General features: G+C 42.6%; 1 protein-coding gene across 1 annotated transcript in view; it reads left to right on the top strand.

Moving 5' to 3' along the window:
- The window catches only part of NDST1 (N-deacetylase and N-sulfotransferase 1), a 379,742-nt gene that overhangs the window by 285,511 nt on the left and 79,524 nt on the right, over positions 1-14,707 (top strand). Inside the window, exon 9 of the mRNA XM_078653600.1 lies at positions 14,241-14,337. Coding sequence (XP_078509726.1) covers positions 14,241-14,337 — 97 coding nt within the window. The remainder of the gene's footprint in view (positions 1-14,240; positions 14,338-14,707) is intronic.

Raw genomic sequence — 14,707 nt, 5'->3', positions numbered from 1 at the left:
TGAATATCTTCTGTCTAACTAATTGTTATAGATAATTCATCTACCAGGCCTAGCCAACCTTCTGGCAGACACCATCAATAATGTGTTCCCCCTAAGCAGTTAGAATTCAGATAACTTGACATTTTAGAAGAATGTATATAGATAATGCAAACACTATAGGGCACCACATGCAACAGAGAATATACCATTCAGGTAGAAAACATTCTGTTATTGATGTAAGAGGACGGGCCCGCATCCTCTATCGTCTCTGGCTTTTGTGGTTTTATTTATTTCTCTTAGTGCACTGAGCTTCAGTACTCCTTAATCCGGGTAGATGCAGTTGGCACTAACAATATATAGAATGAAGTTTCCCATCTAACCTTTCAGTGTGTCAATGACACCTTTATGCAGGTCTCTTCCACTTCTTTGTACCAGGGCAAAATTAATGCTTTAAAAGAGAATAATGCTATACACAAAGCTGAACCAAAATATGACGTGGAAGACAAATTTATATTGAACATGGATTCTTCAAAGCAGGCTGGAGAAAATGCAAGCCTTTTCTTCTATTATGACGCACTACTTCAGAGATCTTGGTTTTACAAACTCCTCCCAGTTGTATCCACACAGTTCCTACATAGTATTCCCTTAGTAAATGGTTTCTGCCCAAATTCTTCCAAGATCTTTTGTCCTATCCTGATGAATCTAGCCATCCACCAAAAACCTTTGAAGATGGCTCAAACTATATCTTGATGGAACCAGGACGTTTAGGAACTCCTATCAGCCTGTTTATAATTACATCATTTGCAATGACATTAAAAGAACTATCCTTTTGTACTCCACTAGTGACGGGCCTTAGCCTCTCCGGTACCCCTGCTACACTGCAGACAAGACTTAATATTGGCACAGCACCGGGCTATTCCAGGTTCTTCCTGACCCTACTGGGCACAGCAGAGGATTGCCCCTTAGTACTCCTGGTAATCTCAGGTGTTGGCATAGCACTAGGCTGTTCCCCAGCCTCCTGGACACAACACTGAGCTGTGCTTAAGATTTTTTGGTGCTCCCACGTATTGGCACAGCACCGAGCTGCCATTGAGCCTCTTGGGCACAGCATAGGGTTCCCCCTGAGTATTCCTGGCGAGATGTCCCTCAGCCTCCTGGGAATTGCACTGAGCTGTGCTTTAGGATTTTGGCACTCTCAGGTGTTTGTTCTGCACCAAGCTGTCCCTCTTCTTGAGCCTCCTCAGCACAGCTCTAGGCTCTACCTGGGACACCTGGTACTTTCAGGTTTTGACATATCAACAGGCTGTCCTTGGGGCTCCCTGCACACTCTAGTGTGGGTAAAGCTAAGGGGAGCTGGTCCCAGCAAAGGTGATGGAGGACAATCATGGCACGATTCAAGTAAGTTCTGTACATACTCCGTTTCACCCTCGCCAATTGGCTGTCGTGATATACTGTGCTGTGTTCTATGTATTGACTGTATTGCCCTAGTTTTAATGTATCAATTTTAAAGTGCCTACATGGTCTTGAGGGGGCAGTGTGTTCAAGATTAGCTGTATTAATGGAGGCACAGAGTACAAGGGCAGTAGTTTGATTTCCTGTTCTTCATAACTAATGGAATCACGAGCGTAAGATATATTAGTGGGTTACCGCACCCACTGCAGCGATCTGTATGTGGCTACAGGTCACAGGCTTCAGAATCAGTAATATAACAAACCGCTTCGTCAAATCTCTGCAATTCACTGCTCTGTGTATCCGCCTATACCTCTTTCAATACAGCCTCGACCTCTACACTCCCACTCATCCCAGGCCTAATTTTACTACTATGATCTCCCAAATAACCTTTTCTGGACTCTTCCCTTCTCTATCCCTCCTTTGACTTATCCCAAGCCTGATTTTACTGCTATGGTCTCCCGGATGGCCCTTTCTGGATTCCTCCCTCCTCTATCCCTCATTTTACTGCTGTGATCTCCCAAATAACCCTTTCTAGACTCTTTCCTCTTCTATCCCTCCCTTATCCTATTCAATACAAGTAACAGACTCCCATGCAGTTCCAGCTCCAGTTAACTTATATTCCCTCCACTAATCCACCACTAACCCACCTTGGTTTCTACCTTGGGTTCTGGAGTAGCGTGCTACTCGTCGAAAAGTGCTTCAACGCCTCGTTCAGGGATAGCAAGTGCTATAGAAATACAAGTACAATACAATTTAGGATACGTTTGAGACCATTGCCTGTCTTTATTTTAACCCCTTGGGCGCGGCCGCAATTCTGCGCCTGTGCAGCCGTTTTAATGAGTGGGCGGGATCATGACGGCCCCCAGCCGTCATCAGCACACGCCCACTCTGATGCATGACGGACGGGGCCATCATCAGCATGGAAGGGGTTAAGCCTCACATTAATAAGGACAAATGCCAATTTGTTGGCACAATTTGGTCTTGAATTGGTGATGGAGGTAAATGCCTCTGCTAGACGGTAGAGGTGTGCAACATGCTCATAATTTGCTATGGCATAGTTATGTGAAATTTCCTCAGTTATCTCAATTTTGTAAACCCTTTTTAGGTCTTGCGCCAAGTGTTATAGTACGCAGCATTGCTCGCTCAGCATTGCTCGTGCAGCGCAAGACATTTAGTAGGTGAAAATGGGGTTTCAGAAGCTGATCTCAGAATGGCACACGCACGAGCATGTGCTTTTCCTTTTGGGGCACATTATTGCCCTTTGCGTGCGTGTTTTTTACAAAGTCAGCAAGCAATAGGCCATAGGCGGGCTCATTGCTCCGCCCATGGCCTATTGGTGTCTATTACGCGCACCGGCCGTCATGTATTTTTAATGATCGTGCCCAGACACTGGCACGATAATTCAAACCACATGGCTCGCAGTGGTGCCCGTGTACACCACTCGCGGACTTCTCTTTTTTGGGGGGGGATCCATTTCACAGGGAAGCGTGGTGCAGTAGCGTGAGCCATATTAAGACTGCGGAGCTCTGTACAAGTTTGAAGGTAGTGACAGTAAATGAAAGTGTGGTGACTTCTGAGAAGGAGTGTGGGCTATTTAGTATGTCATGCATGACTCTATGCCTCTCCACGGGTAGTCAATTAAAACTGTGAGTGCAGCTGGAAGGGTGCGACGCACCGGTTCCTATTGTTTGATCTTTTTGGAGATGCATTGCCTTCAGTGTTTCTTTGCCTACTATTCCATTTGTCTCTGACACTTCATTAGCCCGAATGTGCCTCATCTACTTTCCTGCTGGCGCTCTTTCTGTTCTCGGATTCTTAACACCTCATCCTCTGTCCTCAGTGAGGCGCTGTGCTACAGGCGGTGTGGACCGGAGCAGAAGCCTTTTACCAACGTAAATCAGTGACCATCAGATATGCAGCTGGCCATGGACCTTAGGGTGACTGATACAGGGACTAGTGCTCCTGACAACAATGAGAATAGCACCGATGATAACAATGGGACTAGTGCCGATGCACACAATGAGAATAGCACTGATGATACCAATGGGACTAGTGTCCATGACAACAATGAGAATAGCGCTGATGATACCAATGGGACCAGTGCCGATGCCAACAATGAGAATAGCGTTGATGATAACAATGGGACAAGTGCCAATGCCAACAATGAGAATAGCACTGATAATCATGGGACTAGTTGGCCACCTGACTGCCAAACAGGAAAGGAGGCAAGATGGCGCCCGCACGACAGGACGTGTGAGCTGACCTCTCTCCCTGACCCACAGACGTTTTGAAAGACTGCTAGGGGGATACCGGCTAAATGAGTTGAATCGAGACACGGAAGGAAAAAAGAAAAAAGAACGTGTGTTAATTTTTCCTCTCCTTTCCTACCTGGTAGGGAGAAGCGCACAACTGGAGTGACGCTGACGGTGCGAGGGTGAAGAAGGAGGAAGAACGCTGATATCGACGCTGATGCTGAAGGTGCTCACAGTGTTAACGAGACTCCGCAGAGCCTGGTGGGCGGCAACTCGCACAGGTGCCGCTGCTTGGCTCCGCTGCGAGACGTCACTTTTCGGGAGGCTGTGAGCGAAGAGGAGCGACGAGAGCATTCTCCGAAATGGCTCCGAAAGGCACACGAAAAAAACGGGACCCAGAGTCTAGCAACACCGTTGCAGTGAACGGAGGTGAGAAGAATGCAAGTGGGGCAGCGGCCGCGGCGAAGAAAAATGGGACAGGGGTAAATATAGAAGTTTCTAGCCCTGCTAGACAAACGATTTCTACCCTGTTCTTAGCCGCAGAGGAGAAAAAACGAAAAGACGCTGCGCGCAGCCCGCTGGTAAAGAATTACACGGGAGACACTATTATTTTATCGGAGAGGTTACAGAAAGACATTGTGCAAAGCCAAGTTCCAGTTGTGACGCCACAAAGTGTTAACACACCAATAGAAAACTTGTCTTTAGATGAAAATTCTGTACAAGGAGACTATGCTGAGTCCATTGAGATCACTAATAGACTTCCAGAGGGGCAAGCTATAGAATCTAATGCGCCAGAGAAAGCTCTGAATGGTTGGGCAAAAACTGCGGCATCTAATGAGGCAGATTCCTTGGATTTCTATTCAGTTTCAGAAAATTCAACCTCTTCATGTGGTGATCTGGCTGTGCGGTACTCCAAACAAATGCATATGGAGGAAGTAGAAAGCGAGATTGATGAAGATGAAATTGATGATTTCTCAGAGGAGAGCCCTATTACTGTGAGGGGGGATGCTTCTACGATAGAGGGAGCTGCGGGAGGGTATCAAGAAGGTCCAACTGGTGATATTACCTTAGATAGGATATATCAAACAATCTTGAATCATATGGACAAAACCGAGCAAGAAAGTTTAAAAATACAAAACTCTTGCCGGAAGCTCCAAAACTCTATCCGTAGATTAGCAAAGTCACAGGCAGACTTCGGGGAAAGATTTATGGAGGTCGAAACGAGGATATCTAATATCGAGGACGAACTGCAAAAACAGAAAGTTACTACTGAAACATTAAGCGCTAACAAAGAGGACTTATTATGGAAAATGGCCGATTATGAAAAACGCGCATGCCGTAACAATTTAAGACTGATGCAAATTCCCGAAGGAAAAGGACAAGATCCTCGTAATTTTATAGTGGAACTGTTTCAAAAGGCATTCCCGGACTTGAAAAAGTGGGATTGGGAACGAAAGATTGAGCGAGCCCATAGATATCCCTTTAATATCCAACTTAGATCTGGACAGAATGCTACTAAACCGAGACCCTTTTTAGCTGCATTTAATAGTTTTCGAGCTAGAGAAGATATATATATATATATGCACACACACCCAAATAGTAAAGGCCAGGGCGAAGGGTTCACTTTTTTTGCAACCTCGGACTATAGTAAATTCACTATGGATACTCGTTGGCAGCTTCGACAATTAGTGAGTCAATACCAAACAAAGGGAGCACAAGCTTACATTATGAACCCGGCTAAGCTTAAAGTGATATATAAAGAGAATACTCGTTTTTTCACAAATGTTTCTGCAGCAAAGGAATATCTACAGAACATTTAGGACCTATAGACCTTAACCTGATATATTTGGAATGTCTTAGCGGGTATTAATCAAGGATCTAATTAAGAGACCTGCTAATGGACAAAGCATTTTGTATGAAATCAAAATATCAATATAGTATGTTGCTATTATATCTTTTCTTTTTTTTTTTCTCTCCTTTTTTTTTTTTCCTTTAAATAGGAATGGTTTAATATGTAAGGAATATAGCATAGTCTAATTGTTTCAAAGATTGGGATCAATATTAAGTAGTTTTTTCTTTAAACTGTAAAATGAAGGAAAAGAAACCTGTGGGGGTACAGGGGGGGGGGGTTGGTGGCTCATTTCCATCACTAGGACCAGGAGTCCGAAAGCCTCGGTAAAGGAGGGGGGGGAGGGGGGTCAGGGGGTTGCTGGTGGAGGGGGGCACTGGGGTTATAGGGGGAAAAATTCACGTTGGGGTCTAATGACTGTATTGAGAAGACAAAGAAATTTAGTTCTAACAAGAGTCTTAATAAACGGTAGGATGGGTCATAGGATGGGTGTACCAAAGCAATCTTTGATCATGTAGAAGGTACAGAGGACAGGAAATCATCGTAATGGGTAGTAATATTAAAATATGCTCTTTTAATGTCTCTGGACTCAACAACATAAATAAAAGGAAAAGGATTGCATCTGAAGTTCGCTTTTTGAAGCCAGATATCTTGTGTCTACAGGAGACCCACCTTCCTTGGGAGAAAAGGGGGTTAGCCACCGAGTTAGGATACACAGTTTTGGTGGCATCGAAACAAACAGGTCTGACAAGAGGGGTTATGATTTTGATAAAACCGAATTTAGGGATACTTGTACGTAGCTTATCTGACAAATGGGGCAGATGGGTGATCGCAACATTAAATCTAGGAGGTATATATATCACGATATGCTCTATATATGGATCTAATCTAGATGAGGGGGAAGTATTTAAATATCTAAATTCTGAGTTGGCTAATTGGGGCTCTCCCCTAGTGGTATGTGGCGACTTAAATAGTAACTTAGCAGGGGGGGAAGTAGAGGCTGGCCCAGAGAAATATAAAGGGCGTAAACCTAGTGTATTTAAAGCATTAAATAATTTAGTTAAAGATCACACTCTGGTTGATATCTGGAGTAAAAACTTTCCAACCCTACCCAGATATACTTACTATTCCTCACCACATAGAAAGTTTGTCCGTCTGGACTAATTCTTCACTTCAGTTAGTATTCAATCATTTACTAAGATCCAACTCTATCCCAGGGTAACATCGGATCACTCCCCACTAACAATCAAGATCACCAAAATTGGGGAAATACGACAAAATAGGAGCTTTTCGTTCGATAGGAAACTGTGCCTGGATGCACAATACAGAGAACACATGGGTAAATGGATAGCAGAGTTTCTACAGAATAATATGGGCTCCGCAAAAATTGAAACAATATGGGATACATGGAAAGCTTGTTTTAGAGGGGAGGCGGTAAGTTTTGGGCTTTACAATCAAAACCTGCAACAGGGGAAGATGCGGGAAATGTACGATCAGCTGAGTAAAGCGGAAGAAAACTTGATAAAAGAAATGGAGAAGAGAGATAATATGACTAAAATTCCGGAATGTGAAGGGATAATCGCCAAATGTCGCGCTAATATCACAGGAGTTTGGTGTGAGGAAATAGCCAAGAAATATTTAACATACAGAAGGTACATCCACGAGTATGGACGGTCTATAGGAAGGGCATTGGCCTTAAAATTAAAAATGAAGGACTCTGCCCGTCAAATTAGGAAAATGCAAGACAAAAATGGGGCAATGACTGAAAATCCAGAGAAAATATTGGAAATATTATACCAATTTTATACTGAATTATACACATGCCAATCTAATCCCTCTCCTGAAGCTTTTCTGCAGGAGGCTATAGTTAATAAACTAACTGATGTTGAGAAAGAACTTTTAGATCAACCCTTCTCAATGGAGGAATTGGAAAGAGCAGTAAAAAACATTCCGAATGGAAAAGCTGCCGGGGATTTTATCCCAGGGGAGGTATATAAATGTTTTTTTGAATCCTTAAAAAACTTTGTTGGAGACTTTTAAAACGGCACAATTAGGGAGAGCCCCACAGTCCTGGGATGATGCTTCAATTGTAATATTTCCTAAAAAAGGGAAACCACCGGAACAGCCGGCCTCATACCGCCCTATATCGTTGCTAAACTGCGATAGTAAAATTTATTCAAAGATGCTTGCAAACCGCATATCTAAGGTTATAACACCTCTAGTATCATTGAGCCAGCATGGGTTTATTCCATACAGAGGGACTATATCACATATTAATAAGGTGATTACTTTGATAGATATTGCAGAAATTGAGAAAAGAGATTTAGCGCTGATACTACTAGACGCCGAGAAAGCGTTTGACCGCGTAGAGTGGGCATATTTGTGGGCAGTAATGCAAAGAATGGGATTCGGCAAACACTTTATAAGAGCCATAAAAACACTGTATCGTTCACCTAATGCGAGAGTTGCAGCTATCGGTAGAAAATCGGAAAAGATAAATATTATAGAGGTACTCGCCAGGGGTGCCCTTGCTCCCCTCTTCTCTTTGCGTTATTTATTAATCCATTTTTATTAAAATTATCACAATCACCATACATTAAACCATTTGTAGTCTCATCAATACCCCACTCAGTATTCGCATACGCGGATGACATTGCCATTATCACCACAGACCCAAGACTGGCTATGGTAGAGATTGAACGCCACAGGTGCTATGTTCGAATTCTGTACAGTTTAACGATCACAGGGTCACTCATGAAGTGACATATTTAGGAATAATAATTAAATCCCATACACAAGAGATAGTAGAGGCTAACTGGGACAAAACAATGTTACAAATCAAACAATCCTTAGATAGGTGGGAGAGACTTCAACTGTCTATAATAGGGAGAGGCAACATCATCAAGATGAATGTATTAGCAAAGATTTTATATCTATATCGCTGTATCCCCTTAGAGATACCCTTAAACTAGATAAACAAACCACAAAGTCTGTGTACAAAATTCTTTTGGGCACCCGGTAAAACAAGACGAACAATGAAATGGTTGACTCTGCCCATTGAGAGAGGAGGGCGCGGGATTCCGGATTTTGTGTTTTATTATTATGTTTGTTTTTTACAAAGAATGAGAATTTTGTTGACGGGAGAACAAACTGAGGATCCGGCAGAATCCCCGTCGATATTTTATCTATTATTAGGGGAACATGCGAAGGGATGTCTGTTAAAAGAACTGGAGGGGAACTACTGTAAACATACTCGATTTAAGGTGCTAGAATCCGGATTTAAAGTTTGGAGAAGGGTTGCTAGGATATTGAACTTGGAAAGAATTGCGTATCATACTCCCTTTTCTGCGGAAAAAATATTACCATCAATATTTTGGGACAATGTAACAAAGGAATGGGGCAGGAAAGGTTTGAGTAAAATTGAGATCTATATGATACTGATGGAAACTTCAAATCTTTCTCTAATATATGCATCAAATTCCAAATACCTCAGTCCTCTTTTTTTAAATATCTCCAAATTAGAGATTTTTGTTTATAGAAATTAAGCAGACCTAGCCCTAACAAGGTAATAGAGGCTGTCCAATCCAAAAAAAGGATAGGTAGGCTTTATCGATTGCTGATGGACTACAAGCCAGATGATCTGAATAAATATAATGTATATTGGCAGAATCAATTAGAGGAAATTGATCTAAATATTGTGGATTACATTTTGATGGCGAAGGACATATTCTTATCCGCCAATTTGAAAGCTCAGGTATACAAGACAATATTCAGGTTATACTATACTCCTAAACGTATGGCAACATGGGGGCCTATGTATGATGAAAAATGTTTTTGATGCGGAGGGGAAGACGCAGATAACGTTCATGTTTTTTATAAATGTTCGAAATTATCATCTTTCAAATCAAGTATAGAAAAATTTATATCCATGGTCATCCACCATCCGCTTAAAATATCCCCAGCACTTATGTTAGTAGGGGGAGGGCAAATTGTTAATGAAAATGAGAACATATGTATATATAAGAATTTTTTATTTATGGCTGTCAATTGCTCGATTATGTATAGCTACAGAATGGCTACAACCTGAAGCACCGACGTTTATGTTTAATATATATGAGCTAGAATGGAATTTGTACGCTCTGAAGGGAATTAGAAAAAAACTTTTAGGTATATCGACTTGGGGTATACTCAAAGAGTGTTTAGATGAATAACTGCTTTTTTGTATTACAGGGAACCCATCCTTCCCACCTACCTGTTACAATCAAATATTAATGTAAAAGAAGATATTGATTGATTATTTTATTTTAAAGCTGTGAACGTATTATTTGTTTTGTATTGTTGTATTGTCATATGACCCAACGATGGTAATAAAATAAAAAAAAAGATAATCATGGGACTAGTGCCCATGACAATGAGAATAGCGCTGATACCAAGGGGTCTAGTGCCGATGCCAACAATGAGAATAGCACTGATAACCATGTGGCTAGTGCCGATGCCAACAATGAGAATAGAGCTGATTATACCAATCGGACTAATGCCCATGACCATGAGAATAGCACTGATGATAACAATGGGGCTAGTGCCGATGCCTACAATGAGATTAGCACTGATACCAATGGGACTAGTGCCCATGACAACAATGAGAATAGCACTGATGATAACAATGGGACTATTGGCCATGCGAGCAATGAGCATCGTGCTAACGATAACAATCGGACTAGTGCCCATGCCAACAATGAGAATAGCGCTGATGAAACCAATGGGACTAGTGCCCATGCCAACAATGAGAATAGCGCGGATGATACCAATGGGACTAGTGCTCCTGACAACAATGAGAATAGCGCTGATGATACCAATGGGACTATTGCTCATGACAGCAATGAGAATAGCACTGATAACCATGGGACTAGTGCCCATGACAACAATGAGAATATGCCTGATGATAACAACGGGACTGACTAGTGCTCATGACAACAATGAGAATAGCACTGATGATAACAATGACTATAGCTCTGATGATAAAAGTGGGACTAGTGCTAACGAGACTAGTGCTGATGACAGCACTAATGACAACGAAAATAGCGCTGATAACAATGAGACTAGTGCCGATGACAACGAGGCTAGTGCCGATGACAACAATAAGAATAGTGCTGATGATAACAGGACTAGTGGAGATGGCAAAACTGCATGATTAAGAGACTGTTACTCAGAGTCTGCACTGCTCATTCATAGGAGACCCTGTCCCGGACTCACATGCCTCTCATCAGTGTGCACACTGGTCTTTAACCATATTCCTCCAACAGATTCTAGCACATTATTGCAGGTTAATATGTTCCTTGTGAGGCCTCCTGACTCCTGCTATTGGGATTTAAGTTATGCCACTATGTTGATTATAATTCCATTGCTGGAGCATTGTGCTTTTGGTAACACAAAGCCATCTCGTGCTTTACCTGTACTTGTTTGTTTTTGTGAGTAACGTTAAAAGAGCGAGTATGCGCTGTGGAAAGGGCTTTTCGGTAACAACATGCATTTGCAATGCAATAGGTCTCTCGTTTACGCAAGTTTGACCTATTGGCATTGTAAATGACAATGGCTTTTATTTAGGTTTCAAAAACCAAAACATAAATAAAAGGCAACGTCATTTACAATAAAAATAGCTCAAACTCTCGCAAATGCGAGACCTATTGCATTGCAAATGCTTTTTTAGATTTGGAATTAGAGATCGTAACCGTTTGTTATAGTTTATATGTTTTACAGCTTTTGCTAGGTTTGGTTGATATTCAGAGAACAGTGAAAAGTAACATTTAAAAATCGCTTTTGGGAACATATAGTGGCATTGGCATTTTGAGTTTATTTTCCAAATTATCTTCTTTACTTCGAAGATGTAACACACAGAAAGCCTGATTTGTCCATATAACTGATCCGGACTCCTCACTTCACTTTTTCTGGGATGCTGGTGTATCGTCTGCCCGGGCCAGCATGCTTGTGGGCTACAAATTTCCCTGATCTTGTTACCCCTTTCCTATTTAGCTCAGCCAATTTTACAATTGTAGGAGATCTCAATCTCCATCTAGAGGACTCCATCTGTACTACCAGCAACACTTTAATTTCTGATTTGGCTGCCATGAACATCTTACTCCATTGGGCCTACCCACAAAGCTGGCCACTTTCTAGACCCTATTTTTTCTAATTTACCCTCCTTAAATTGCCCAGCAGCTACCCCCTGTGCTGGACTGACCATTTTTTTGTGGATTTTAGTTTTGAGGCTCCACGTCTCTCCCATGTGATGAGCGACTGTGTTGTCAAACCTACCAGGAATTGGAAAAATCTTGACTTTGCTAATTTTAATCATTTTCTTTCCACTAATGCCCCCATTTTTAAAAACAATTTTGTCTTGGACACTTGGCTTTTCAAGACTGGATCCAGTCTGCACTGGACACTTGCCTTCCTATTTCGGTCAGGAAGTTAAATAGTCACTGCCCCCCTGCCCCATGGTTCTCCGAAGAGTTAATAAAGGAGAAAACCAAATGTAAAAACTTGGAGCGATGGTGGCGTAAGACCTATGCGCCCGAAGCTAAAACCGCCTATCTTATCATCAAAAGGGCTTATCATTCCCACTGCCGGTCCGCACGCGCAAACTTTGTCTCCTTAACCATCACTCAGGCTAAAAACTGCCCTAAAACCCTATTCAAGATGGTTAAAGAACTATCCGGTTCGGCTACCATGCAGGCTTCCCCTCAGTCTGAACGTAGCGCAATGCAAGGATCTCGCCCAATTCTTCTTATATAAAGTGGAAACAATAGATTTTACATTGGCTAGAATTACCCCTCCTTCTACTCTCACGTCCACTGCGACCTCTGACCGACCTGGCCCTTTGTCTGAATGTCTTACTGCTTCGGCGTCGGACCATATGCATATGAATATACTTGATACTTGGCCACCTTTGGACATGGTGACACTTACACAACATCTTAGTAGAATTAAATTGGGATCCCCCTGCGACTTGCTACCCATTACGGTACTATAGCAGATCGAACAACCATCACTTTGTTGCATCCTCGAACTCCTTAATGCATCCCTAAAGGAGTCCCTCATCCCTTCAGACTGGAAACATGCAATGGTCGTTCCACTAATAAAAAAAACCAACTCTGTCCCCTCGCTCCCCTCGAATTATCGTGCAATCTCGGTGCTTCCTTTTCTCTCAAAAATCTTGGAGAGACACATCAATGTCCATCTATCTAAGTTCATCGAAATTAATGGGCTCTTGCATCCTTCCCAGTCCGGTTTTAGGGCCGGTTATTCTACTGAGTGCACACTTTTATGTGTTACAGAAATGCTTCGACAGAACCTGGATGCAGGTGATACAATGGCCCTGGTATTGCTTGATTTAAGCGCGGCCTTTGATACGGTCTCCCATACCGTACTTATAAAGGCCCTTTAATCTACTGGGGTCACCGGTTCGGCCCTGAGTTGGCTTATCTCTTTTCTTTCTAACCGCACCTTTCAGGTTTTCTCATCTACCGCTAAATCCAAGCCATATTCTTCACCTTATGGGGTCCCACAGGGTTCAATTCTCAGCCCCCTGCTATTTAACATTTATGTTTGAGGAATCTGGGGTGTCGCTATTCTCGTACGCTGACGACACCCAGATTATCTTCTCTCTCTCAGCAGGTAAAACCTCAGAGCCTTCTGCTCTCAGGACAGGCCTCCGCAAATTTATGGCCTGGATGAGCGCCAATTTCTTTAAACTTAATGGCGAAAAAAGGGAGGTCCTGTTTCTGGGCAAAGACAGAGGTCTTTGGGGCCCCCAACATTGGCCCTCAGAAATGGGTGCGCTCCCACAACCCTCCACCCAGGTACGCAACCTTGGCTTTATCATCGACGACTCACTATCCATGCGTCAACAAGTCATCAAGGTTGCCGCCACTTTTCACCATTTTGAAATGGTTGAGGAAGATTGTGTGGATGTTACCTGGCCATACCCATCGTACCATAGTCCCGGCCCTTGTTACCTCTAGGCTGGATTATGGCAACATCCTCTGTCTGGGAGTTAACAAAGAGGTAACGCGTAAGCTGCAGCGTGTTCAAAACTCTGCTGCCAGACTACTCTGCCGAGCCTCCAGAACCGCATCGACCTCCAGGCAGCTGGGGAACCTTCACTGGCTTTCGGTGGAGAAAAGGGTCATGTTTAAGGCCCTTACCTACATGTTTCATATCCAGCATATAAAGTCGCCCCGCTACTTGCAACACTTAGCCTGGCTTTATGTTCCCTTTTCGCACTCTTCGGTCTTCCACACAAGCTAAATTCCAAGTCCCAAAGGTCAGACTTTCCCGCATGGTAGGGCGCTCTTTTTCCTATTTGGGTCCTGTTTTATGGAATGCTCTGCCTTTATCTCTCTGTACGCAATCCAGTCTCCTTCTGTTCTGTAAGTCTCCTAAGACTTGGCTTTTTAGCCAGTAGGTCTCTGCTGTTCCCTCATGGCGCCGGGAAACCCTTTTTGGGTAGCTGTTGCACTGACACATACATTTTATAAAATAAATAAATGGGGAATTGAAATGACTTCCCAGTGCTTTTTTGACTAGATAAACATATAATGAAAGACATTTGAAGAAAAGGACTTTGGGGGGATTTACAAAATGAGACCGCTAATGGTCAAGATTTTAACTAATATGCTGATGATGCTAACCTTTTCTCTTTGGAATTATAGGACCCATGTGAAGATAAGCGACACAAGGATATTTGGTCAAAAGAGAAGACCTGCGACCGTTTTCCTAAGCTTCTCATTATCGGACCTCAGAAAACAGGTAATGCACCCCAAAATGTAATCTGTCTCTTTGATTATGTTGGAGTCTGCAATGTGAGAGCAAGTTGATGTAATTAGGCTATAGGTACAGAGAAATCATAGCTGTAAAGGGCCCCAGGTCCTGTGAGATTTCTAGCCAGTCCTCACTTTTTAACAACAACAGTAATTTGCATGCTGGGACATTTGGGTCAATTTTTAAATTGAAAAATGTGATTAAACTAGATCTAGAATAAAAAGTGCAGTAGGCCACATTGGCAGGTCTGGCTGAATATGTAACACATGACAGCGGCCATTTGGCAGCAATGTGAAAATGGGAATTACAGTGTTGTAAATGTTTACCAATCCGTTTGTTGCCATCTCCAGATAATGTA

The sequence above is a fragment of the Lissotriton helveticus genome, chromosome 7 (assembly GCF_964261635.1).
Source record: "Lissotriton helveticus chromosome 7, aLisHel1.1, whole genome shotgun sequence".
In the NCBI taxonomy this organism is placed as follows: domain Eukaryota; kingdom Metazoa; phylum Chordata; class Amphibia; order Caudata; family Salamandridae; genus Lissotriton; species Lissotriton helveticus.
Note: the sequence above shows the minus strand (reverse complement) of the source record. Positions and strands in the feature narration are given on the sequence as shown.